The 26,967-nt window shown below is 41.8% G+C and overlaps 1 protein-coding gene across 1 annotated transcript in view; it reads right to left on the bottom strand.

The window, feature by feature from the left end:
* Sel1l (SEL1L adaptor subunit of SYVN1 ubiquitin ligase) overlaps window positions 1-6,186 on the bottom strand; it is a 42,495-nt gene extending 36,309 nt beyond the window's left edge. The window contains exons 1-2 of the mRNA XM_076921472.1: window positions 5,939-6,186; window positions 171-208 (exon numbers count right to left, since the gene is read on the bottom strand). Of these exons, the coding sequence (XP_076777587.1) occupies window positions 171-208; window positions 5,939-6,008 (108 nt within the window). The 5' untranslated portion in view covers window positions 6,009-6,186. The remainder of the gene's footprint in view (window positions 1-170; window positions 209-5,938) is intronic.
* Window positions 6,187-26,967: the final 20,781 nt, after the last annotated feature.

Raw genomic sequence — 26,967 nt, 5'->3', positions numbered from 1 at the left:
TTACTTGTTCTTATATAGGTCAGTGGTTTTTTTTTTTTTTTTTTTGCCAAAGAGCTAGAATACTGGTATCATTTACCTTTTTAACTGAATTCTATTACTCAAATTAGTATGTCCTTTTGAAGGTACATAACTCCTGCGTTAATTTGTTCAGTACAAATTTTAGTACTTACCTTGGAATCTAAAGATTCATCCTGGTTAGTTTTGTCATCTGCAAAGAAATTTTAAGATAAATTATCTTTTTTTGTTGTTGTGAACCATAAATGTTAAGAAAGTACACTAAAGACATCATGTGTCCCTATTCAGGAGTCCAGGTATTTCAGGAGTCATGTGTGAAAAACTTGAAGGAAGAACAAATACATATCAAATAAGAACTAGTCACTGCATAATAAATGAAACTAGAAATATTTAAAAGTTGATTATATTCAATACTTTCATAAGACATTAAGGGGAAAATATCCCCCTTCTTTTTCTACATAGGAAAACCAGGGGGCTGCCTTCTCTTCTCACTCCCCTAACCCAGTCTTGTCTTCAGATTCAGTTTACAAAAATGAAGCTTTCTCATCACATTCTAGGTTTTCAGCTCTTCTGTTTCTCTGCTGAGGCTTTGGGTTATCATAGGCTATTTCAGGATTTTGTTGTTTCACTAATACAATAGGATGAGAACAAACAATAATTGCTATTATTGTTCAGCAGGCTTAAAAAATAGATTTAGACAAATTCGTTTAAGTTTGTGTTATATTCCCTAAAGGGATAACCAGATATAGGTCAAATGTAGCACCAAACTGTCATGTGTTACTTGTATGAGAGTTATTTATTAAATCAATAGTTTCCTTGTGTCTGTGTGACTGTGTAAGTGTATGCCATGTGTATGTGGGTGCCCGTGGAGGCCAAATGACAGCTGGGGCTTAGACAGCTATGGGCTGTCTAACAAGGGTGATTGGCATTGATCTCAGGTCCTTTGAAGAACAGCATGCGCTGTTAATTGCTGAGCCATCTCTTCAGCCCCAAGAAAGCAATAGCTTCTTAAAAGGTGTGTGTGTGTGTATGTGTGTAGATGATTCAGTGGTTAAGAGCACTGGCTCTCCTCCTAGAGGACTCAGGTTTGGGTCCCAGCACCACACAGTAGCTCCCAGCAGTCTGTGGTTTTTGGTTCATGGGAATCTGACACCCTTTTCTGGCCTCCATGGGCACCAGGAATGCACATGCTACACAAACATATATGTAAACAAAACACTTTTCATACACAGAAAATATTTATAAACCTTAGAAAAAAAGAAATCAATAGCTTATTTTTTTTTTTTTTTTTTTTAAATCAAGTGGGTGGTGGTGGTGCTCACATCTTTAATCCCAGCACTCAGGAGGCAGAGGCAGGTAGACCTTGAGTTCGAGGCCAGCCTGGAACTACAGAGTGAATTTTAGGACAGCTAAGGGTACACAGGGAAACCCTGTTTCAAAACAAAACAAAACAAAAACAAAAAAACAAAACAAAGGTCCCAGCCATTATCCACAGCTTGCTTCTGAATGCACACAGGTAGCTTAGTTGTCTCAGGAGACAGTTTTCTATGGTCCTTTCCATGTTTTTGGCTGTCTCCACTAGTCTTAGTGGCTGTTACCCTTTTTCCTGCTCTCTATAGAAGCAGGCAACACTCAAGCCAGGTGCAAGCATTTGACCTTTGCAGTCCCTGCCAATGAAAAGAAACAAAAGAATCACATGATCTTCTGTTTCCTTCTTCTTTCTCTTAAAAATGTTCTGATTTCATCCTGCATGAGGCATTCAGTCCCCTGTCCTTTAAACTAGGAGAAATTTACCAGGAAATTCTATAAAACTACTTCTTACTTGTGGTACTATTTTGTTTCAGATGTGGTAAGATAAGGGACTAAGCTCTATACACTTAACTGCAGTTCTTGTTCTGCATATCTGTGAAAAGTAAGTCTCCCAGTGATGTTTTACCACATATGTGCTTCCAATAAAAAAAAAAGTAGAATATAGCTACTATTTAGACTCCCTTGCTTTAAGAGGACCTTCACAATGCTTTAGTTTTGCAGGCTGGAGAGGATGGTGGGTAGTAAGGCATCCGCAGTGCCCATGACATTTTGGTAGTAGTCCATGAATTAAGCACCATCCTACCTCCTAATCTTCTGAAGATCTAAATGGTTAAAATACTACCCTCAGTATATCAATGCTAAGGGACGGAAATCCATTTCTATTTTCTATCAGTGTTGTGTGTACAAACGTAATCCGTTCACCACAGACACCAAACATTCAGCATATAGAGCAGGCACAGTGCAAATGCATATGCTTTTCAATCAGCAGCATGTGCAAATCACTAAGTCCGTCACACAGACAGCTGGCAAGTAAATAATATACTGATGCCTATAGGTAAATATAAACAATACACATTACAGTGAAGCACAGAAGTCCGCGAGGCACCAGAGGAGCACATGTGTTGTTGAACTCCAGGAGAAAGGACCTGTGACAACAGGGTGGTTTCACATGCATTGCATCATGCTTTCTTTCACACTAGGAGCACAGTGTGTGCTCCTAAGATGACTTGGTCAACAAAAGAATTCTTTCTCAGTTACTAAACTGGAAACCCTACTCCAAGCAGTAGCTTTAAGGAGAAGCTATGTTCTCTTTCCAGCTGGTATTTACACATATCACCTTTTAAAAAAGCTGCAGGTAAGAGACTCTACTTCTGAATGTAGTTTTCAAGTGAAAGAAAAGACACTGCAATTGTGCATGAATTGAAGACATAATGTAATGACTGAATAAAGCATAATGTTTTTCATCAACTACATGAAAAAATATGCAAAAAAATGCAAAGAAAAGAAAAAAATGCAAAATTCAATAAAGAGCTCCAAATTCCTTATTCATCAGGAGTGTATCTAGAATATAACTACTTGTCAGACTACTTTAACTAACTGTACCCCTTTCCTTGAAAAAAAATCCATTTTTATTTTTTATAAACTAGCTTAGAGAACTGCACAAGACCATAGATATTCTGTCAAGGATAGGTGGTCGTTACAAATTCATTTTGCTGTATCATGTCTATTAAACAGGCTAGTCCAGCTCCAAACATAGGAGCAGTGAGGTTAGTGAAAAGGACAGCCATCCTGCCTTCTGCTTTGCTTGACATGGACAGGTCCCAGGCAATCCCTGATCCTAAGTCACCCCAAAGCTACGACCTGGCTTTCTCACATACTTACTTGGACACACACACGGCTCAGTATGGAAAGCTTGCTCGGCCTCTATTGTCCTAGTCTGTGAAAAGGGACTATGAATATGTTCTGTTGATTCACAATGATTCACAAGTAGTAAAACCGGGAAATGAAACATCCCCGCTAATCCAGAAGCTGCCCTCCGAACTTACTGATTAATACAACTTGCCTCAAATACCTGGCAGTGTAGCTAATGTAAAGACAGTGACATGCATTCTCCTGATCTTTCTCAGTCTCTCTCCACCCTGTCTCTGGATTGAGCCCAGGCTGCCCCAGTAAGCACTACCAATAGAGAACACTTCCAGCTCTAACAAGGCCCGTGTTTCTAAGTGAGAAAAATGAACACCCTTCCACTGTTACCTTGAGAAAATTAGGGAGAAATGTGTGCGTGCGCGTGCGTGTGCGTGCCCTCCTCTCAATGTATTCATTTACAAGAAAGAGAAAGCAATTTTAATACAGGCATTATACTTTCATACGTTGCTAAGCCAACATATTAGATGATGTTTACCAACAGGGATTTGGTTGTAAGTTTAACTTGTTTCGGATAAGATTAATATTAAACACAAAATCACAACAGAATATGATTTTTATTAAGAGCAAAGCTTTAAATCTAAATTTTAAAAATGAGGTCAAAAATAAGCAATGGAATGCGTGGCTTGGAGAGCGGAAACATACGTCCCTTCAATTAATTTATAAGGCTCTATACCAAATATGGCATTTGACTTCATGGAAGCAGAGTAGAGCTATCATGCAGAAATGCCAGGCTCCTGGACACTCCATGATGTCCTAACCCTAGAGTACCCAAACCCAAGGACTGCAAAGTCCCTTATATAAAGCAGAACACAATTTGCAGATATTGTCCATCCCTTCTTAGAAGGTAAATGCTAATCAGTTATTATATTGTTTAGAAAACAAGAATGGAAATAAAAGGTCCATGCATGTAAGAACAATTTAACCCCAAGGATGGCTGAATAATGTGCAACTTGTGGATGAACAGGGTCCACTGGCCTTCGCTCTCTCACGTTCATTTTTATAACTGTAGTTCGGGCCAAGTCTATGCCTCTACCAGAGAAATGCTTTGGCATGGCTGTCACTGTGACAGAAATCTGAGTAGCCAGTTCTTAAAACTCTGTACTCCACTTACACCAATATAACCCTAAGATTTAACACTTGAGTGCTAAGTATTTTAGAATAACTAAAATACTTAGAATCAACCGGTGATTGTCTCTATGGTCCAGAGCTCAAAGGACATGCAACAGAGTCGACCGAAGATGCAGGGAAAACTATTATGTTTGAACATTCTTGAAACTCTGCAAATGGACATTTCAGAGGGATGTATGTTATGCTATTTAGTTGCTGGAATCTTCAAGCTTTGGTGCGAAGAGTCACAGAGCCTGTTCATGTATGGGTATGTGGTATATTCTAGATCTAAAACTGTATTCTTAGCAAACTCCCAAGAAGAACTCAGTCCATCAGGTACTTTACCCAAGGCATGGGCAGCTCCACTTCATATTTCTTTTGAACAATACCTGCTAGAATTTCTGCAAGAGTCAAGTACTGTATAGTCTTTAAAGAACTGCTCTTCAACACAAACTGTCATTTCAAATGAAGCAGAATTCTGGCAGTAAAGTGAGTACCATATGTTTGCCACTTTTGAAAGGGCACCTCCAAATACCCCGGAGACAGGATTTTGGTCTAACTCTTTTATTTTAGAAGTAGAACGATATTATAGCTTTCATTTACAACTAGAACAGAGAATCTGGGGATTCAAAAAAAAAAAAAAAAAAAAAAAAAAACCATCTGGGAAAATTTGGTTTTTTTTTTAAAGTTGACATTTGTATTTTGCAGTGTTCCAGAAGAAAGTGTAAAGCCACCCAACAGCTGTCTTGTTAACTGAAACTGATTAAAATCTCAGTCTTATGTTTATTAACGTTTAAACATTCTAAGTACGTTTAAAACAAACATGGTAAGACAAGTTTTCTGATATAGGCAGATCAAAACATTAAAAAAAAACCAAGAAAATCCTTTGCAAAGGGGTAATGTGAGTCAACTAGTTGAAAAATCAATTTAAAGGCACACAGCTATTTGTAGCTACAGAAAAGGGCAACATTATTTTCTATTAATTTTGAAAAAACGAAGTCTTTCTCAAAACTCATAAAATCACTATCTACAAACTCAAATGCCGTGGACACCGTGGCAGAGGTCACATTTTCCCAGGACTGGGGACAAGTGATTACAATTATATCAGAAGTTTTTCTTTTAAAAATCATACTAGCAGATCAGGTGTTGAGCAATCCCTCCACTGTCAACATCCTAGTCTCGATGAACCCTGCTCTACACAAAAGTGACAGCTCCAGGTATGTCAACTGCAAAGCCCAGCGTGTCCCAGAGCCTGTGCACACATTACCTACGTGAAGGTAGAGGAATCTCAGAGGGTCTAAGCCAGCCGTCAGGAATCCCTTCCCACCAGTTAATTTCTAATTCGTCAGAAGTCACCTAAAGTTTGCTGCGTGCGAGAGGTGTGGGCAAGGGTGAACCAGCCTTTCCTTATGTCCAGCTTCCTATGCACCCTCTTCGGCCCAGGCTAACCGATGCCCAAGGCAAGAGCGAGTGACAGTCAGGGAGAGGAGTGCCCGAGACCGCTGAGCCCCGTGGCCCTGTCTCCACAGCAGTCGGGGGGCGGTGGCTCGGGGCCTGCTGCCCGAGGCTTGATACTGACCCGAGGTCGCAGCTGCCGAGCCCAGGAGCACCGCGCAGAGCAGCAACGACAGCCCGACGCGGACCTGCATCCTGCTCTCGAAGGTCGAGAGCCCTCGCCGTCCCCGTCGCCGTCGCCGCGACCAACTCAGCCACTGCCTCTGCGCCGCCGCCTCGCAGCCGCTCTTCCTGCTCAGGTTCCTTCTTCGCCCCTTCCCAGGCCTCCCTGGCCCAGAGCGCAGCCAATCCGCGCCCTCCGCTCTGGCCTCCTTGGCCAATGGTCGCGATCGCCCCGCCCCACATATAGCTACGCCCCCTATGTCACCTTTTAACCAATCATTGTGTACGGTTCTCATACCGGCTTTCCCGGTTGGACCACGGCCTCACCGACATGGCCCCAGCTAATTGGTAGCACCTGAATCAGAGTGTGAGGCAAGGGCTCGGAGGCGGGGAACCTTCATCTAGGACTACAACTCCCACAAGGCATCGCACTAGATTTTTCTCCGCCGATGCTCTTGGGAGATGCAGTTTAACATAAAGTAAGGGTAGAAGCCGCAGGTGGCTGATGGCATAAGGAGTTAGGCGAGATATTCAAGGGAATGGTTTTCATGGGACTCTTGCTTTTGAACCAGAATAAATATCAAGAAACACATATCAAACGGTTAAGAACTTGTAAGGTTGCTAAGTATTTTTTTGTAATTATTTTGAGACTTTGAATTGGACATGACGTGAACACTGAGAAATACGCAATAGCTGAATTGAAAATTTTAAACATTTTAAAGATTTAATTAAAAAACACTTAAGTCTTTTAAAAAGCTTAGGTAAAGAAATATCCGAAGTTTACAGAGTCTGCAGTACAGGAAAATGCCGCTTGTCATCATTTTCCTAATAAAACAAAAGGAAAGAATTTTTTCCCAGTGAAGATTAGTTCAGCTCCTGTGATATTTTTCACTAAGGCTTCCATATCTATTAGCCACCCAGTAAATGTTCATATAGCTCTCCCAAACCCTTCAAACACCGGTCCTCATTCTTCTCTAGTGAAATATTGCAATGTTCTCCTTTTCTTTGACCAGAGAAGAAATGAGACGATTTGTGTGGCCATAGAGGTGAGAACCAAGGCATTTCATGGATCGCAATAGTTAAGTAGTAAGTACAGATGCACACACAGTTCCTTTGAGTAGCAGGGCAGCATCTTGATGCTTTCAATCTTCTTAATCAAATTGTGTTGTTCTGCTAAGATTTACTTCCCAGCACTGCCATATAGTTGGTTCTAAGTCAAAGAAAGCAGCAGGGGCTTGGGGGAAAGTCCTCCCTGACTCAATGTCTTGACTTCTTTGCACACTTGTTTTCTATCTTTTTTTGGTAGTCTTTATTTTTAGAAAGATGTTAAAAATTATCTGCTGTATGTTTGCATCAGAGGGGATGAGGAAAATTTCTTCTTCCCCTCGTGTGTGTGTGTGTGTGTGTGTATACACGTGCGCGCGCACGTGCTTGCGGTGTATGCATAAAGGTATACAGGTTGGAGGTTAATGTCGGGGTTCTTTCTCAATTGATCTCCACCTTTTTTTTTTTTTTTTTTTTTTTTTTTGAGTCAGGATCTCAATATGGACCTTGTTGATTCATCTAGCCTCCTAGATGAGTCTAGGTGGTTCAAATCTAGACTGGTTTGGCTAGGAAGTCCCAAGGATTCTCTTGTCTGCTCTTCCACAGTAATGGGATTTCAGGGTCATGCGGCTGTGCCTGCTTTTAAAAAACCTGGGTTCTGAAGGATGGAGCTAAGGTCCTCGATGTTAGAGCTCAGGGTGTCCTAATATTCGGAGATGCACTCAAGCTGGACTACAGGAGGACTTCTGCTGGACAGATAAAAGCCAGCATTCTTCAGAATGCTGTGAAATGGCTTCCTATCTGCCAAAAGTGGCAGAAGTGACATATGGCTCTCTATTGACATGATCCTATGGCTGCTAAGCCCATACCAGCCTCCAGGCTCCCCCAGTCTCTGTCCACAAGTATTTGCTAACATTTCAAAGCCTCCTCATATGTCTCTTGGTCCTTCTTTCCCCTAAGCTACTCACCCTTCTTATAGCTTACTATTCTCTACTCTTCCCGCAGGCACCCCCCTGTTATTAGTCTCCTAATTTGCTATCTCTTGCTATCTCTGGGATTCTCTCCCTCTCTCCTGCTTTCCCAGCCTTGGCCTTGCCCAGCCTGCTTTCCTCTCTGTTCTGGACTCTTCTAGATGCCTCTGGCTGTTTTCCTGCTCATAGAGTCAAAACCTTAACCATATCTGGAGTGGTCATTCGGGCAGTTTCTTTACTAACAATCTGGTTCTATGTATGTATGTATGTATGTATGTATGTATGTATGTATGTATGTATCATTTATCTATTCAACTTGACACAAGCAAGATAATCTGGGAACAGAGAACTTCAGTTGGGAAAATGCCTCTTAGATTGGCCCATAGGGGTGGGGGCATTTTCTTGACTGATATGAGAAGGCCCCAGACACTGGGAGCAGTGTCACTCCTGGGCAGGTGGTTCTAGGTTGTATAAGAAAAAGCATGGAGAACAAGCCAGTAAGCAATACTCCTCCATGGTCTCTGCTTCAGTTCCTGCCTCCAGGTTCCTGTCTTCCTCATGATAGACTGCAACCAGTAAGCCAAATAAACTCTTTACCCTCAAGTTGTTTTGGGGTATGGATTCTTATCACAGTTAAAAGAAAGCAAACCACTACACAGTCTGAGTCATCTTCCTAGTTTGTATTCTCCCCGAAAGAGGATTTCACACACTAACCCAAGCTGCCCTGGAATTCACTATGTAGCTCAGGCTGGCCTTGAACTTATAGCAGTCCTCTTCCCAAGCTGTGATTATGTGATAATAGGCATTGCCTGTCACATTTAGTTCCAAGTTCTGTTAGAGGAGGGTCTCGTGTGCTGAGCAATTCAGATGCTGACTTCTGCGCCCTGAGATCTAGTTATAGTCTGGATGTAGGCACTGCCCTGAGTACTGAAGAATCTCCTGTATCAATGTGGTGTAAAGAATGGTTCTCAGTTATCTCTGGTTGGTTAACAAAAAGCTGAACAGCCAATGACTGGGCAGAGGAGAGGAGATAGGAAGGCTGGAATTTCAATCCTACCCAGGGGTCCCAGGGAGAAGAGCCAGGAGAAGGAGAAGGACCATGAGACAGGTGGAGGAGGAAGAAGAAGCTCACCATGAGGTTGGGCATGAAGACAGCTACAGCAGAGTGAGCCAAGGAGAGACTGAACACAAGAAACTCGGGAGATGTGGCTGGGAAGTAGCTCAGTATCATAGGGGGTTAGGAATATCTGCTCAGTTATTGTGCTTAAAGCTTGTTGAATAAATCAACAGGTCTCGGACTCACTTATTTGGGAGCTAGCCAGATTAGAAAAAAAAAAACCTGTCATTTTTTTTTTTTTTTTACATTTGAAATCAAAGTAAATTTTGTGCCATTAAAGGAATTATAACTTCATCTTGATAATAATTATACAGATTTCTACCAATAGGTTATGGCTATGTAATAAGTCCTAGCTAATCCCCCTGTTCCAACAAAACTACTACTTTTCCCTAGAAAGACAGACCATTATTAACCACATTAGTCCCCAAGCTCAGGGAATAGGGGCGCTGACTCTTCTTTAACTTCTTCAAGCTGATTAAGGGCGTTGAGATTTTAGAAGAGGGGTGGGGGGAAGAGTAAGTTGATAAGCCTCTGATGCTGTGTCTTCACTGAATCCAGATGGAATTCCAGGACATCGGAGGTTTGGGCAGGTCTGCTCAGTATGCTTGATGAGTAGATACACCAAGGCTGTGTATTCTGCAATATACAATTCTCAGAACAAGTTTTAGTATCAAGAAAAAAAAAATTCCCACCCCCAGGGGGCTGACATTTTTTAAAAAAAGATGTTGGTGGTGGTTCTGACGACTTTTTTTTTCCCGCTTGTTAAAATTGGTTGTAGTATTTACGTTTCAGATTTTATCCCCATACCCTACTTCCTCCCACCACCCAGAAACCTCCTATCCCATCCCCCTCCTCATGCTTCTACCCCCCTCACTATCCCCTCTCACTATCCCCTCCCCACCCTCACTATCCCCTTCCCGCCCTCACATTCCCCCCCCCCCCACTGTGTGTTCATTTTTTTTTTTTTATGGGACCAAGAAACTCCTCTCCCACCTATGTCTGACAAGGCCATCCTCCCCTACATATATACCTCTGGAGTCTTGGGTCCCTCTCTATGTGTTCCCAGGCTGGTGGTTTAGACCCTGGGGGGCTCTGGTTGTTTGGTATTATTGCTTTCCACCTGGGGTCACTAACCCTTTCTGCTCCTTCACTCCTCTCACTAAGTTCTCCATTGGGAAACCCCTGATCATATCAGTGGTTAACTGTGAGCATTGTCCTCTGACTGTGTTAGTCTTTGGCAGACCTCTAAGGAGACAGCTATATCATGCTCCTCACATTCTGCACTTCCAGCCATCCACAACAGTGTTTAGCTTAGGTGGCTGTACATGGGATGAATACCCAGGTGGAATGGTCTCCTGATGGCCCCTCCTTCAGTTTCTGTTCCATGTTTTGTTTCCCTATTTGCTCCCTTGAGCATTTTTGTTTCTCGTTCTAAGTAGAACTGAGGCATCCCCTCTTGGTTTTCCTTCTTCATGAGCTTCATGTGGTCTGTGGGTTGAGTCTTCGCTAATCCAAGCTTTTGGGCTAACATCCGTGGAGATATGTTGGTGTAACAATCTTCTTTTGGGGTTTTTGGAAGATTACTTTCTTGCTTTTTCTAGGTTGTAGTTTCCCTCCTTGTGTTGGAGTTTTCCACCAATTATTCTTTGAAGTGCTGGATTTGTGTTGAGATACTGTGTAAATTTGGATTTGTCATGGAATATTTTGGTTTCTCCATCAATAATGATTGACAGTTTTGCTGGGTATAGTATTCTGGGCTGGCATTTGTGTTCTCTTAGGGTCTGTATGATATCGGTCCAGAATCTTCTGGCTTTTATGGTCTCTGGTGAGAAGTCTGGTGTAATTCTTATAGGTCTGCCTTTATATGTTACTTTGCCTTTTTCCCTTACTGCTTTTAGTATTTTTTCTTTGTTTTGTACATTTGATGTTTTGACTATTATATGGCAGGGAGTATTTCTTTTCTGGTCTAAACTATTTGGAGTTCTGTAGGCTTCTTGTATATTTATGGACATCTCTTTCTTTAGGTTAGAGAAGTTTTCCTCTATAATTTTGTTGAGGATATTTACTGGTCCTTTAAGTTGGGTGTCTCCCCCCTCATCTATACCTATTATCCTTAGGTTTGGCCTTCTCATTGTGTCTTGGATTTCTTGTATATTTTGGGTTAGTAGCTTTTTGTGTTTTGCATTTTCTTTGACAGTTGTGTCAATGTTTTCCATGGTGTCTTCTGCACATGAGATTCTCTCTTCCATCTCTTGTATTCTGTTGGTGATACTTGTGTCTATGACTCCTGATCTTTTTTTTTTTTTTAGGTTTTCTATCTCCAGGGTATTGTCCCTTTGTGATTTCTTTATTGTTTCTACTTCCATTTTTAGATCCTGCATGGTTCTGTTTAATTCCTTTTCCCGTTTGGTTGCATTTTCTTGCAATTCCTTAAGGGATTTTTGTGTTTCCTCTTTAAGGGTTTCTATCTGTCTACCAGTGCTCTCCTTAAGTTCTTTGAGAGTGTTATTTATGTCTTTCTTAAAGCCCTCTATCATCATCATGAGAAGTGATTTTAATTCTGATTCCTGCTTTTCTGGTGTGATGGGGTGTTCAGGGCTTGCTCTGATGGGGGAGCTGGGTTCTGATGATGCCATGTAACTTTGGTTTCTGTTGCTTACGTTCTTGCTCTTGCCTTTTGCCATCTGGTTAACTCTAGTGCTGCCTGTACTTGCTGTCTCTGACTGAAGCCTGTCTTTCCAGTTATCTAGCTTGTGTCTGATCTCCTAGGGGTCCAGATGTCTCTGTGATCTTTTCCAGCTGCACTGATTACAGTGGTACCTCTAGGATGCCTCAGGATATGGTGCCCCCAAGGTAGTAGTCCAGCTAGGTGTTTGCTGTTCTGGGTGCAGTGTCTCCTCTAGAATATCTCAGGATATGTTGTCTGAAGCTCTGAGTTCAGTTGTTCCTCTGTGGCTCTGGGTTGAGTGGACCTTCCAGTATGTCTCAGGTGGAATCCGGGGTCCACACAACAGCAGACCTGGCCGAGGTCTGATCCAGGCCTCAGATCCGAGAACTAGTTTCTAAGACACTGTCCAAGTTAGAGCGCCTGGGATCCCTGCTTCCTCTGGGTTCTTGGAGGTTGGGGGCAGAGCTGCCACCCAAGATCTGCTCAGTGCTCTGGCCCAAACCAGAAGGAACCAGTGTTCCGGGACGGGAGTGACTTCCAGGGTCCTTGTGGATCCCAGTTACTCCCTGTTTAGGGCAGGCCCTGCTGTCTGCTTACCTAAGATACTGCCTGAGTTAGAGCGCCTGGGATCCCTGCTTCCTCTGGGTTCTTGGAGGTTGGGGGCAGAGCTGCCACCCAAGATCTGCTCCAAAACCTGTCATTTTAAAATTTCATCCTGTAAAGTTCTTATTTTTATTGCCTCCTTGGCACTTATCTCCATTTCTGCCATGAACAATACTTCCTCAGACTTCCACTGTCCAGGCGAGGTGTACATTGATTTGACATAAGCTAAAGTCATTTGAGAGAAGGGGACCTCAATTAATACCTCCAAGTGGGCTCTGAACTTTGCCTTGGGCAGCACAGTAGACTTGTCCTGAACAGGGATTTCCGGTGAGCTAGCCTGAGGGCAGAGAGTGGGAGAGCTGGCTCTCACTGTTGTCTGCTGTGTGGTATCATGGATGAAGGAGAAATGCCCTCCCCTCCTCTCTCATCCCTTGATACCTATGGCAGTTGGAGGAGCTGGCTCTGAAGTCTTGAAAGTGGGAGAACTGTCCCTCTCCCCTCACCAGCTGCAATACTCTGAAGGCAGGCTCTGCACTTCCCCTGAACAGCACAGTAGAGCTGGCCCTGATAGCATGGATGTGGATGACCCAGCCCCTAGGGCATGAGAGCAGGAGACCTGGCTTTGCCCTTTGCTGGCTACAGCATTGGATGGACCAGCCAGGGTAGGATAGGAGAGCTCAACTGGGTGGTGTGGGTGTGGGATAGCTGGCAGCTGAGCAGCACAGATACTTCTCAGGCCTAGATCCAGGGCTTGGAATTGGCCCAGCCCAACATCTACCCTATCAATGAACTGCTGGAGCACATAAAGGGGCCAGTCCTACAGATCCAAAACTACAGGATCTCCCTGACACAGGGTAACAACAGGAGATCCAAGAGGAGTCTCAGTGAGGTTCTGGTATTGATGGTGTAACAGAAGCCAGAGGCCTCAAACCAGACCAATGACTCATTGCAATAAACATTTGCAAGCAAGTAAGTGTGGACAAAAGGGTATACTATGGGACACATTGTGACATACTACAGCTACTACAATGACAATTTTTCCCCCTTTGTTGGGAAGGGAGGTTACAAGGGTGGAGGGCAGGTATGAGGGGAGGGGGAGCTGAATGGGATTGGGGTGCATGATGTGAAATTTCTAAAGAACCAATAAAAAGTTTAAAGAAGATGAGGATGGTGGAAAGAAAATGCCTCCATAAAATCAGACTGCAGGCAGGCCTGTGAGGCATTTTCTTAATTAGTAATTGATTGGGGGAGAACCCAGCTCATTATGGGTAGTGTTATCCTTGGACTGGTATTCCTGGGTTCTATAAGGAAGCAGGCTGATCAAGCCCTGGGAGCAAGCCAGTAAGCAGCAACCCTCCATGGCCTCTGCATCAGCTCCTGCCTCCAGGTTCCTGCCCTCTTTGAGTTCCTGTCCAGACTTCTCTCCTTCAATGATGAATGTCTGAGCCAAATAAACTCTTTCCTCCCCAACTTTCCTTTGGTTATGGTGTTTCATTGCAGCAATAGGAATCCTAACATCTGTAGAGTGAAAAATTATAAAGGCCATTTTATGAAATATGTGTAAATTCTTTGCCCTTAGACCTGGGCAGAAAAGTGCAGATACCAGAACGAGGAACTGAAAATAAGATTTCAGGCCTTCACTTTCCCTGGCGCACATTCCGGGTAGAGGACATTATTCCCTGAATCAAAGCTCAGGCAGTAGGCCTGCCTATGGGTGGAAAAGGCCCAAGGCAGGAAGGTATTCCTGACCACAGATAAAAGATGCAAGCCACCTAGGTGGGGCTATAACAGGAAGAAGTAAAGACAGTTAATCTGAAATAGTTAATAAACGACAGGGTGGGACACAGTGACATGGTAAATGATTCAGGGTGGGTTTCTCTGGAATGTTTCGCTATTTTTATGTTATGTATCATTGGCAACCCCTCACCCCGTCCCCACTCCCCTGGTTTGTGGTTTTTCTCTTTAAAACCCTCCACAGACTGGATGTTGGGGTCGAACCCCACTCCTGCGTGAGTACGTGGTGAGACTGCTGGCTGCCAGGTTTCTTCCCTAATAAACATTTGCTGATTGCATCCAGGTATGGTTTCTTGTGATCTTTGGGTGGTCGTGATTTCCTGAGACTTGAGGAAGGGTCTCCCGAGTATGGGGGTCTTCACATCCACTGTTTTGAAACCAGTGTATAAAATACTGTTTATTTTCCTACATTTATCTTACCTGTTATCAAGTCTAGTCCTTTTGAACCATGTAATTACTTTTAAAACGTACTTTCATATTACTTCATATTACTGTAATATTTTAAAACGGCAGCACCCGATCTGTTTTGTGGTACAGGGCCACTATCTTCCCAACCAATCAAGGCCTGAGGCCAAGAGCGGCCGCGTGTTCTCCATGCTGCTTGGCTCAGGCTGCCGGCTCAGGCAGGCCAGAAGCACCAGCCCTGGCACCAACGAGACACCAGCGTGGGAGATGGCTTCGCCAATCTCTCACGCTGTCTCCACAAGGCTGGGCTGAGCCCCAGACTATTCCGCCATCCACCTGGTACCCGGTAGAAATGAGACTCTAATGGTTAAAGATTATCCAATAGCTTTATATATTTAGTATTGCTCAATTATCAAGATGCCCACACAATTGGAAGTGTTAACCAATTAACTAACCTAGATATAAGTTGCTACCCAGGACTGCTCTCGATACATTCTAGGCTCTCCATGGCTCCGATATCTCTGCCTCTTCCTAGCCCCTCCTCTTCCTCTCCTTTCTCCTCTCACATTAGCTCCTCCCAAATTACAGAGTTTATGGTAAATGTTATGGGGGGGTATCCCACTACACTTGTTATTTTTTTTCTTTCTCCCTAGAAACTCCCTTATTGGTCCTCGTTTTCTCTTCCCTGGATGTACCTGAATCCTAGTAACCATAGTCACCAATGCCAGTCTCCCTCCCCTCAAACCTAAGACACAGACAATGGCTGTGCTTCCTTAAAGATCCCTTTCGTATATCCGTTTGAGGTTTTCATCAACCTCTACTTTAATAGAATCAAAATACGTAGAACTTCCTTTACTTATAAACTAGGAATCTGAGTTCAAAGTTCTCTTTTGGGGAAGAAGCTTCTGCTGTCCCCACAGGAAACAGTGGTTATCTGATGACTAAGACTGGGGAGCGATCACTGCTTATGAAGAAGATTTGACCTTCCTCCCCCCCCCCACTTATTTTTTGACATTTTAAGGATTTATTTAATGTATATGAGTATGTTGTTTTCATGCACACCAGAAAAGGGCATCAGATCCCATTACAGATGGTTGTGAGCCACCATGTGGTTCCTGGGAATTGAACTCGGGACCTCTGGAAGAGCAGCCAGTACTCTTAACCACAGAGCCATCTCTCCAGCCCCTCATTTATTATTTTTACTGAGTGCTTCACGCTGTTAGAGCCCTAGCTAGTTTCGACACAACTGGAGTTCTGCTTCTTTTCATCTGCCTTGCAGATTTCTACATTAAAACAATCCTCTGTGCTTTTCCGTCCCTTTACCTTCTTCCCAGTGACCTTTACTTGTTCTTTGTCTCAAGCTTGGCATCCTTCCCAATTTTATATACATCTCATCTTTGTCAAAACTTTTTACAACTAGCCCCCTTTCCTCATTCCTATTTATTTCTCTAAATATCCCTCACATGTTTTCACTCTGGTCCCTTAAATGGATTTAAACTTGCTAAGATAAGACATCATTTTTGTGTTGTTGTTGTTTTTCGAGACAGGGTTTCTCTGTGTAGCCCTGGCTGTCCTGGAACTCACGTTGTAGACCAGGCTGGCCTCGAACTCAAAAATCCGCCTACCTCTGCCTCCCAAGGGCTGGGATTAAAGGCGTGAGCCACCACTGCCTGGCCAGACATCATTTGTATGACTCCTTGTATTGGTATTGCCCTCAACCAACATTAGATAATTGTTGACCAATAGATGTATTTGTCTGGTGTACAGTTCCCAAATTCAGAGAGAAAGCTCTTTCTGTATTGTGGTGTGTTTAACTACTGTCACTATTTCTTGCAGATTGTTTGTAAGGGGTGGAAATTTGGTTTGGAAAGGTCTATAGTTGGTAGGGCTTTTATCATTAGTCAGCAACAAATAACTGACCTGTTTTGAAAATGCAAACCGGACCTTGACTTCCTGGGTAAACTTGACTTTTTTCAGAGTAGGGTCAGGACTGTGGGAAAATCAGATTTATTTGGTCAGCCTGCTGTCCTGAATGATTTTTAGTTGGGAGGAAAAGGCTGTGAATTCTCAGTGACCTTATTCGGTTTGAACACATGTTCCTCCAGGTTCCCAGCCAACATCCCTACTTAAGGTTATGTACTTCCTGTGCTTGCACACGACGATAATGCTATTATTTGTCAGTCCATAGTATTTGCTCAGCTGTCTTCATTCTGTCTGTCCCCTGTTAGTTTTCTAACTCACTGCTGTAGACTGGCAAGTTGCAGAGAACCTGCTTGCTCTTTATGGCAATTCGACACAGAACCTGAGAGAGAACAGCAAGTCAGCCGGTGAGCTCCTGAGAGGGCTTCAGTGTAATCTCTCAGCTTACTTTTCACTTAAGCCTGGTGGGACAGCTCCTAGATTTATCCTGGGAGTGGAGTGGCTGCTATCAGCTCTTAGAGGGTTCTATCCTTTCCCTATGCTAAGGGATCCGTTTGAGCTGGTAATGTGCACAGGCTGCTCACATTTGTATCTCCGTGTCTGCCAAGGAAGGATTAGGGAGAAAGAAACAGGATGTTTCCAGAGCTTAGAAAACAATGTTTCTTTGATGTAGCTGAAGCAAATTAAAGTCATTTTTCATGTGTTTGTTGTTCATCCATAAATAAAGTATAAATTCAATAAGTAGTGGCCAGATCTGAGGGCATACCGTGGTCTTCATTTACATTCTGAGCCGTTAGCTTGATCAGTGGCTTTCTACCTCTTCCTGTCCCTCTTAGCGTGGGGACAGCATCTGGAAGGTACATCATAATAATCCAAATAAATCACTTTCAGATGTTCTTGTCCCATTCTGTCATTACAATTTAAGGTCACCAGTTCTAAGAGTAGACCATAGATTGTGGAGGTGTAGTTTTACCAGTTCCAGTCTTGGAAGCTGACAGAAGGTGAGAAGGTGGCAGGCCCTCAGGCTGTTTGCCAAACTCCAAGCTGAAGTAGCATTTACTTTGTGGAATGTTTTCTCACTGGACATTATTGATCATATCAGATAAAGGGAAAGCCAGGATGCTTTTATATCCAGAATAACTGGATCAGCATCTCTGGGTTTAATTTTTGAGTAGATTTGTTAACTCTTAGTTTTAAGAGAGAGCCTGGGTCAAAACTAACTTGCAACAAGAATGGATTTGCTGATATTATAGGAGACAGAACACTTGAAGTCCCATTAAATTCAGAGTTCACAGTGCTGGAGTAAATGGCAATATGTCTAATTAGTCAATTTTGCATTTGAAACATTATATTCAAATGAAAATGCTTTCCTTTCTGCTCCCTGCTTACTTCCCTCCCATCACTGTTTCACACAGGGTCTATTTTTGCAGGTTCTTGGTCTTGCAGATGAAAGCCTCTATATGTGCATATGGGAATGCAAAGATGATTTGTTGGAGTTATGGAGAGAAAACACAGGGCAGGCAAGCTAGGTATGCCTGCAACTGTGGGGCCAAGAGAGCTGGAAAGGGGTGAGAAGGAAAGTGAGATGCTTTGAGTTGGAAGTCAGAGAGTGGACAGGCTTAAGAGTAGATCTGTGTGTGCAGCTGCCGTGTGTGTGTGTGTGTGTGTGTGTGTGTGTGTAGGAGTTGCTTTAGGAAAAGGAGAGAGAGAGAGAGAGAGAGAGAGAGAGAGAGAGAGAGAGAGAGAGAGAGAGAGAGAGAGAATATACAGAGACAGAGAGTGCCTTGGACATAGGGGCCAGCAGGCTCTTAGGATTTCACTTAGGATTTAGGGAGCTGGACAGAGAGAATCTTTCTGAGCTGGAAGCTAGAGAGTTGTCAGGCTCTGCAGTGACAGCCTGCACACAACCACAGAGTGGGTGCTTCCATGTTCTATAGGCACATGCATATCTCATCAAGGGGAAATCTATTTCTTATGTTTCTTTATGTTGTCCTTAGGTATATTATATTTCATCTTAACCTTTGGAGTGGCTTTCTTTAAGTTATATAACAGGATTTCTGCCTCAATATAGGAGGCTCCCATCTTGTCTGAATCACACCAAAAGGGAGTTATTGACCTCTGGAAGAGCAGTCAGTGATCTTAGCCACTGAGTCATCTCTCCAGCCTTTTTAAAGGATTTTTTAAATAAATTCTAATGTATGAGTATCTGCATGTACACCTGCAGGCCAGAAGAGAGCTCAAGATCTCATTATAGATGGTTGTGAGCCATCATGTGGTTGATGGGAATTGAACTCAGGACCACATTACTGACTATATTTGTTGTAGAATTTTTTAATCCCAATCCAGAGTTTCTACCCTGCCTTTGATCATTTAGTTCCCAGATAAAAACCACACACAACCTTTATATTTACAATAAGCCTTAATCAGCATTAGAGCTGGGCAGAGATCTACCCTCTAGGCTATTATAATCTACTTTCCTATCAACATTCCCAAGTTATTACTTATTTCATCTGAGCTGCTCGTAACTCCTATTGGCCAGCTCTCAGGGCCATATTTTCTTGACTTATGACCCACTGCGGCTTCTCCTTCCTCCTCCTGGACCTTCTTTTCCTCCTCGTGGTTCTCCTCCAACCTCAAGTCCAGGAAATCTAAACCCCACCTATGTCTTTTTTGTGTTTTGTGATTATCAAGACATCCTATGGTTGCAGGGAAATGAGAAAGAGACATTCTGAGATCATTGAAATGCCCCTATGGTTGCAGAAAATAATGGAGAATCGCAAGCTATGATGTCGAGGAAAAGATTGGGGCTAGATGTGTTGGAGATTTCAGTCCGATATTAAAGCAGTAGGCAGAATGCTACTTCTGGTAACTCTGAGACTGGCAATCACCAGCTGTGGCTTATCCTAGAGATCTCCCCCACTCCTGTACAGAAATGGCCAACTCTATTGCCTTGTTAGTTTATTGTTTGTGCACAATACTAAAGTGAATGCTTAAAAACGATTCTATTCAGAATTTGATTAAGGGGACATTAGTCTTTGAGAAAGAGATCTTCAAATAAGGGAAATAATAGTATCGTAGATGCATACCATTGTCATCGTGGACTGTAAACTCAAATAGAAGGGCTGTATTAGCAAAAAGAGACACATGTAGTGAAAGGGTTAAACATTTTCAAAAACTTCTAGCAGGCTGAGCAGAACCAAGAGTGCAGGTCAGCTTTGTCATGAGCTCTGTGTTTCAGGAACTTGGCTGACCACAAGATAGACGGCTGAGAATAGCGTATACAAAATGTTCCCCATGACTGTTCCTTGGACCCTGTCACAAACTGAATAATGGGCTGGGACTTTCCACAGGTACTCTCCAATAACCCCCCTTCACTCCCCTTGGGTTGTGGTCCCCCCTAGGTTGTGGCTTTTTCCTGTGGTTTTTGCCTTTAAATTCCCTCTACCTCCAAAGCTAGGGGGTCAGACCCCACTGCCCCTGTGTGGGTTATGGGTCTTGACCTCAGCATGATGATCAAAATATACCTCTTGCTGATTGCATCAAGTTCTGTGTCTTGTGAGTTGGGTGGCTGCAAATTCCTGAGACTTGGGTGAGGTCCTCCCTTCATGGGGGTCTTACGGTAGTATGCACATAAGTAAATATATAGTTTAATTAAATAAAAACTAAACTATGCAGCATAAGAACAGAGAGCCAAACTTTAGACATGATGCTTTTTTCCATGAATCTGTTAACATGTATACCCTGAAAAGTAAGTCTTACCTAATCAGAAAACTTGTTATCAAAGGCAGATACCTAATATTGACAACATTATGATCTAATCCACAGCCTTTATCCAGATTGTACCAATTTCATACAATGATTTATTTCCTAATGGTAGCAAATCCAAGATCATAAGGCGTGTCTATTTTGTCTTATGAATTTGCTTTTACTCAGAACAGATCCTGAAGGGAGGGAAGGAGGGTAGATATATATTTTATAATCTCAAGATGCTGACATTTTCTTCATTTATTTAAAACAATTTAATTGATCATTTCATACATGCATATAATGTGCTTTGATTGAACCCATATGCTATTTCCTCTCCTTCAATCCTTCCCCCATTCCTTGTGTCATTTTCCCACTTCCCAACTTCATGACCCTCCCTCTGAGTCCACTTAATACTGCCTATGTGTGCATGAGTGTAGAGCCCTCTATGGAAATGCATAACCAGTTACTTTGTAAAATATGCTCTAATTTCAATTTATGTCATTAGACTTAGGCTATGCATTCTGGGTAAGAACACCATGGGAATGAAGCTGAATTCTTTTTAGTGCAGCAAAATGTCAGGGAAATATTGGTAGTGAATTTCAGTCCTGACAAATTTGATCAATTGGTTAAGGAAGTATTTCTACTGTACTATGTTTTTTTTTAATTTTTATTTTTTATTGGATATTTTATTTACATTTCAGATGTTATCCCCTTACCCCATTTCTCCCCCCTCCCCCACCCATTAACCCCCTATCCAATCTCCCTTCCTCCTGCTTCTATGAGGATGTGCCCCTCCAACCGACCCATTCCCACCTCCCCACCCTCTAATTCCCCCACACTTGGCATCCAGCCTTCATGGGACCAAGGATCTCCTCCCTCCTCCCACCTATGCCCAACAAGGTCATCCTCCCCAACATATACATGGGTCCCTCCCTAAGTGCTCCCAGGCTGGTGGTTTAGACTCTGGGAGCTCTGGTTGGTTGGTATTGTTGCTCTCCTCATGGGGCCACAAACCCTTTCAGCTTATACTACATTTTTAAATGTGAAATGTCCACCATATGTTCATTTACTGAATGGCTGGTGGCACAAACTTTAGGAGATAAGGTCTGGCTGAAAGAAACAAGATGCTGGAATTTACACTTCATCATTGGGCCCTTCCTATTTATCTGCTCCCTGTGAGGCATGAGTTGGATAGTCTCCCACTCTACATGATCTTACCATCTTGATGTTCAGGCTTACCCCAGACCCAAGTGATGGAGATAGCCTGTCATAGGCTGAAATTCTGAAATCCTAAGTGTCTTAGTTACTTTTCTACTGCCATGATTAAACACCATGACCAAAGTAACTTTTAAAAGAAAGTGTTTAACAGTGCTCCAACGAGACATCTTATGCCACCAAATAAAGTCTACAGTGCAGGAATGGTTTATGTCTTGTTCACTTGTTAGTTAAAGGGTTCCTATAGATTTTTTCCCCAAATATTGCGGGTTATTACTAAGGCTACTACATACAAACCTGATCGCAACATCTTATGGCTGAAGACAACACTTTCTTATCTCATTGAACTTGTAGAAATCTAGCTGGTGCCTAACTAGAAGCTTCACCTCTATTGCCTAGTGTTCACAGTGCTGGAAGGTACCTTGTTGCTACCAGAAGAGAAAAGTAATCATCAATATACCAAGCTATAAAACCCGCAACCAACAGCAGCTTTTGCTTGCAAATAACAGGTTTGCTTGAAAAATATACTCGTGTAATAGTGGCACAAATTTAATGGGAGTAACCTTTTTTTTTTTTTAAATGAACTTAAGGCCCATTTCATGAGATAAAACTCATACCTGACAGTGCTAAAGTAGCCAGGAACCCAAGGCTACATAGGACCTAGGGGAAAACCTTCCACTATTTTTCTGCTAAGGAAACATAGCAATAAATTAACTCCTAATGACTTATTGCTATACCTGTAGATCAGTGACTCACCTAACCCTCAGCAGAATTGCCCTTTCTTGCCGTAGATGATGAATAACACAGATATCCACAGCTAGTTAATATACAGAGTGAGAAACGATGAAGAACTCATCTCTACGTGGGATGTCTTTATCCAACTCCTTCCCTCCATGCTCAACAACTTACGTAAAAGAGGAGGTAGGAAGATCGTAAGAGCCAGAGACAGTATATGGCTCCAAGGAAACGATGTCTTCCAGATATAACAGGGAAGGTATACCTATGAACTCACAGAGACTGTGCCAGTATGCAGAATCTCAGACCTGCACAGGTTTAAACCAGACAGAAAGAAAAATCCTAACACTGAGAAGGGAAGGAAGACATAAAGTCCCACCTCTAACCAAGAAGCTATTTGCAATTTATTAACTGCTAAGAAAGGGAAAAATTATTTTTTTTCCAGGGAGTATCGGGGGATATATCAACTACACCCTGGGGCAGGCCTCCATAGCTAGAAGTAGTTGGTTAACATAGAACAAACTTCATATATTTTGGTGTGCTTTGTTTTGGATTGGTCTTGCTGATCTTTGTTTGAATTTACTTTTATTCATTTTATTTGTTTGGAGAGAGAGAGAGAGGGAAAGAACATGAAGGGGTGGGTGGAGAGGTGGGGAGGGGCTGGGAGAAGTTGGTAAAGGCAAAAGAATATGGTCAAAATGTATTGTATGAAAAATTTTAAATAAAAAATTAATTAAAGATAAAGGGTTTAATTGGACTTATGGTTTCAGAGTCCATGATGGCAGAGTAAAGGTTGATAGCTCACATCTTGATCCTAAGCAGGAGGCAGAAATAGGCACTGGTCTTTTAAAACCTCAAATCCCACCCCAGTGACACACCTCCTCCAGCAAGGCCACACCTCCTAATCCTTCCCAAACAGTTCGACTAACTGAGGATCAAGTATATGATATATGAGCCTGTGGAGGTCGTTTTCAGTCACATCAGCACAATGAGGCTGAATATTTAATTCTTTAAAAAAATTTTTTTTCCTCAGGTATTTGAGCAACACAAAATGACTAATGCACATTGGAGTTTTACTATTTTTGTAACGAGTATGTGTCAGGTAGTGTGCACTATCAAACTTTGTAAGTATTCTTCCTTTTATTCTATCTTACACACTCACGATTTTTGCTTGAAAATGATTTTTTTTTTTTTAAAAAAATGACAGTCACCAAGTGATGATTTTCTTACTCCACTATTTCTTCTATAGTTAACTGTTAGCATTCTAAGACAGTCAGCTTGTGTGTGTGTGTGTGTGTGTGTGTGTGTGTGTTTCTGTGTATGTGTGCACATATTTGTAGGAGTGTTTGAGTGTAGGGTTGAGTTAGGGCATACCCTCAATTGCTCTTCGTTTCCTTTTTTTCCCCTCATTTTTCATTGGTTCTTTGAGGATTTCGTATGACTATTTTAATCGTATCCACTCGAGTCCCTCACCACTCCCAGCAGGACACTACCCTTCTCTACTCACCCATGTTTGTGTTCTCAGTTGTTTATGTTTTCCCATTAAATGCAGTTGGTGCTGCCCATATCCTCTTGGATGTGTGGCCTTCTACGCATAATAAGTTCACCAGGAGCCACACCCTAAAAGAAAATAAACTCTCTCCTAACAGCAATTAATTGGCAATAACTTTTTTTTTTGTTTTGTTTTGAGACAGGGTTTTCCTATGTAGCCCTGGCTGTCCTGGAACTCATTCTGCAGCCCAGGCTGGCCTCGAACTCAGAAATCCACCTGCCTCTGCCTCCCAAGTGCTAGGATTACAGGTGTGTGCTACCACTGCCCTACTTCTTAAATAGGGGTTGAGGCTTTGTGCCTACCTTTCCATGCTGGGATTTTGTTTGGCTAGGCTTGTATAGGTTTTGTACATCTAAATTACTCTGAATATACATGTGCAGCCACCTTGCGGGGTCTGGAAAACACTGCTTCCTTGTAACCACCTACTACCCCTTCTTTAATTTTTCTGCCTCCTCTTCTCCAATTATTCCTGAGCCTTGGAAAGAGGAGTTTGCTATAAATGTCCTGGTTACAGGTGAGTATTCCCCATTCTCTTATTCTTTGAATCTTGACCAGTTGTAGGTCTCTGGTCTCTGTCAATCACCACATACTTCAAAAAGAAGCTTTTGATGAGGTATCACTATAAGTGATATTAAACATACTATTTAGTATGTTTAATATAGTATGTTTAAACATACTATATAGTATGTTTAATATCACTTATAGTGATATTAAGCAGATATTATTCTGCTAACAGGCATAGTATGTTTAATATATGTATCACTATAAGTGATATTAAACATACTATGCCTGTTAGCAGAATAATAGTAGGATCTCTTATAGGGCCAATGACCTATCTAGTCACAGGCTTCTGGCCCCAGTAGCGGTGCTAGGTACAGGTTCCAATTTGTAGAGTAGCATGTAAATACAATTAGAAAGTGGTTGGTTACTTCCACAACATTTGTGTCACAATTGCCCCAGTGGGCATATCTTGTCAGGCCAGTAGTTATTGTAGCTTGCAGGGTTTATAGTTGGCTAAGATTGATGAACACTCTTTCCCCCCCTCTGATACTATGTGTAGTTCCTGAAAACTAGTCTGAAGGAATGAAGTTTCCATGCGAGTACCAGCTTGATTTCTCCATGTTCTATGATTTAAGTATGTTATATCTTCAGCAATATTGTATAACTGTCAAGTTCCAGAGGATAATCAAGAGGCTTGGCAATAGCTTATAATGTTTGGAGGGGATCTATGGGATCTCACTGGTCAATAACTCTAGGAGAAGTAATTCATTTCTGTAATTGGGCTTGTTAGTCTATGGTATCTGTTAGTCTATGGTATGGGACATTGTTTTCCCATTATAGAGCAACACCATACATATTATGGTATGGTATGAAAGGTAATATATATATATATATATATTATATACATACATATGTATATATTATATACTATAGCATATATACATAATATATATTATACCTTTCATATATATTATGTATATATATATGCTATACATTTTTAATTGGGTTGTTTATTTCTTGATGTTGAGATTTTTGAGCTCTTTGTATATTCTAGATGCTAACCCTCTTTCAGATATATATCTGGTAAATACTCTCCCCCCCACTATGTATGCAGTTTCTTTACTTAAATGGTGATTTCTTTTATTGTATGGAAGCTTTGTAGCTTCCCAATTTTTTTTCAGTTGTTGGTATCAATGTCTATGCTATCAGGGTCCTGTTCAGAAAATTCTTTACTACACCAATGAGTTCAAACGTATTTCTACTCTATCAGATTTAGGGTGTCAGGTCTTATGTCAGGGTTTTTGATCTATTTGGAGTTGAGTTTTGTGCAGGGTGAGAGGTAAGGATTTATTTTCACTCTTTGACATTTAGCTATCTAGTTGGATCAGCACTATTTGTTGAAGATGCGGTTCTTTCTTAGGTGTATTGTTGGTCTCTTGGTAAAAATTGAAATGGTTGTAGAAATATGAGTCCCCAGTTCTATTCCACTGATCAAAGCATCTGTTTTTATGCCAGTGTCATATAGTTTTTATTACTGTAGTTGCCTGGTGTAACTTTAAATCAGAATTGATTACACATTCAGCCATTCTCTTATCATTCTGGATTGTTTTTGTTATTCTATTTCTTGTATGTATGTGTTTCAGATGAGAAAAAAAAACTTGAAGATTTAAAATTATATTTTTCAACTTCTGATAGTGATTACATTGAGTCTGTAAATTGCTTCTAATAGAATGGTCATTGTCACTCTATTAATCCCATCAATCCACGAAGAAGGGAGCGCTTTCTATATTTTGATATCTTTTTCAATTTCTTTCTTCCATGTCTTAAAATTTTTATTGTAAGTTATAGGAAAACTCTGCTAATTAAAGCCAAAGGCCACCATGACTGGATAGCCTTTGGGCTTGGAGCAATATGGGTGACTCCCTTCATTAGCCGGGCTTCTCCTTCTCTGATCTTGTCTAGGGAATTCTAAGTCCACACAAACGCCTCTATTTGAGGAATGGCACATAGCCTCAATTAGATTATAGGATTAATTTCATTTCTCCTGATAAGAACCTTTCCATCTAGTAAATTGCACTAGGTATAATTGTAAAAAAAGTATTTTCAATGTAAACACTTATTGTCCATCTAGTTATCAATGCAAACAATCTGTTGAGCTTAATATTTGTTTTTTTGAGATTGATTTCTACAAATTTAAGAGTAACATACATTGCATGGTATATTTCTGTGGTCAGCTATAATGCATGAGGCATTGGTTGATCTCCAGTACCCTCATTTCTCCCTCTCCTCTGAAAGCAGTGGGAATTACTCAATGTTGCAAGCATCCCTTTGGCATCTACAGCTACTGTGAAGGTAAAGAAAGTTGGAAGGCTCTTCAAAGTTGTTCAGGGTATGAGGTGACTCAGAAACCTTGCCACTACAGAGAAATAAGTTTATTTTGAGGAAATCTATTATATTTCGGCTCTTTAACAAGGACAAATTAATTAATGGAGAAGGAGTAGGAGCCAGGGAAATCCAAAGCCTCGCAAAACACCAGAGCATGCATGCCTTCTGTTTGTAAGCCTTTGGGACAAAAGGAACAGAATCATTTTCAAACTCAGGTGGTGTCACCTGTGAAAGTTGGAAGTCACGCAGCACATTTATATCATTTGTGGGTTCCTGTATACCCGGCATGGTCTAGGATTAGTTTTTGCTTGAAGTCAGGACAGTATTTCACCTA

Source organism: Arvicanthis niloticus, chromosome 23 (assembly GCF_011762505.2).
Source record: "Arvicanthis niloticus isolate mArvNil1 chromosome 23, mArvNil1.pat.X, whole genome shotgun sequence".
Taxonomy (NCBI): Eukaryota; Metazoa; Chordata; class Mammalia; order Rodentia; family Muridae; genus Arvicanthis; species Arvicanthis niloticus.
The sequence above is the reverse complement of the archived record's forward strand: the minus strand, read 5'-3'. Positions and strand labels throughout refer to the sequence as shown.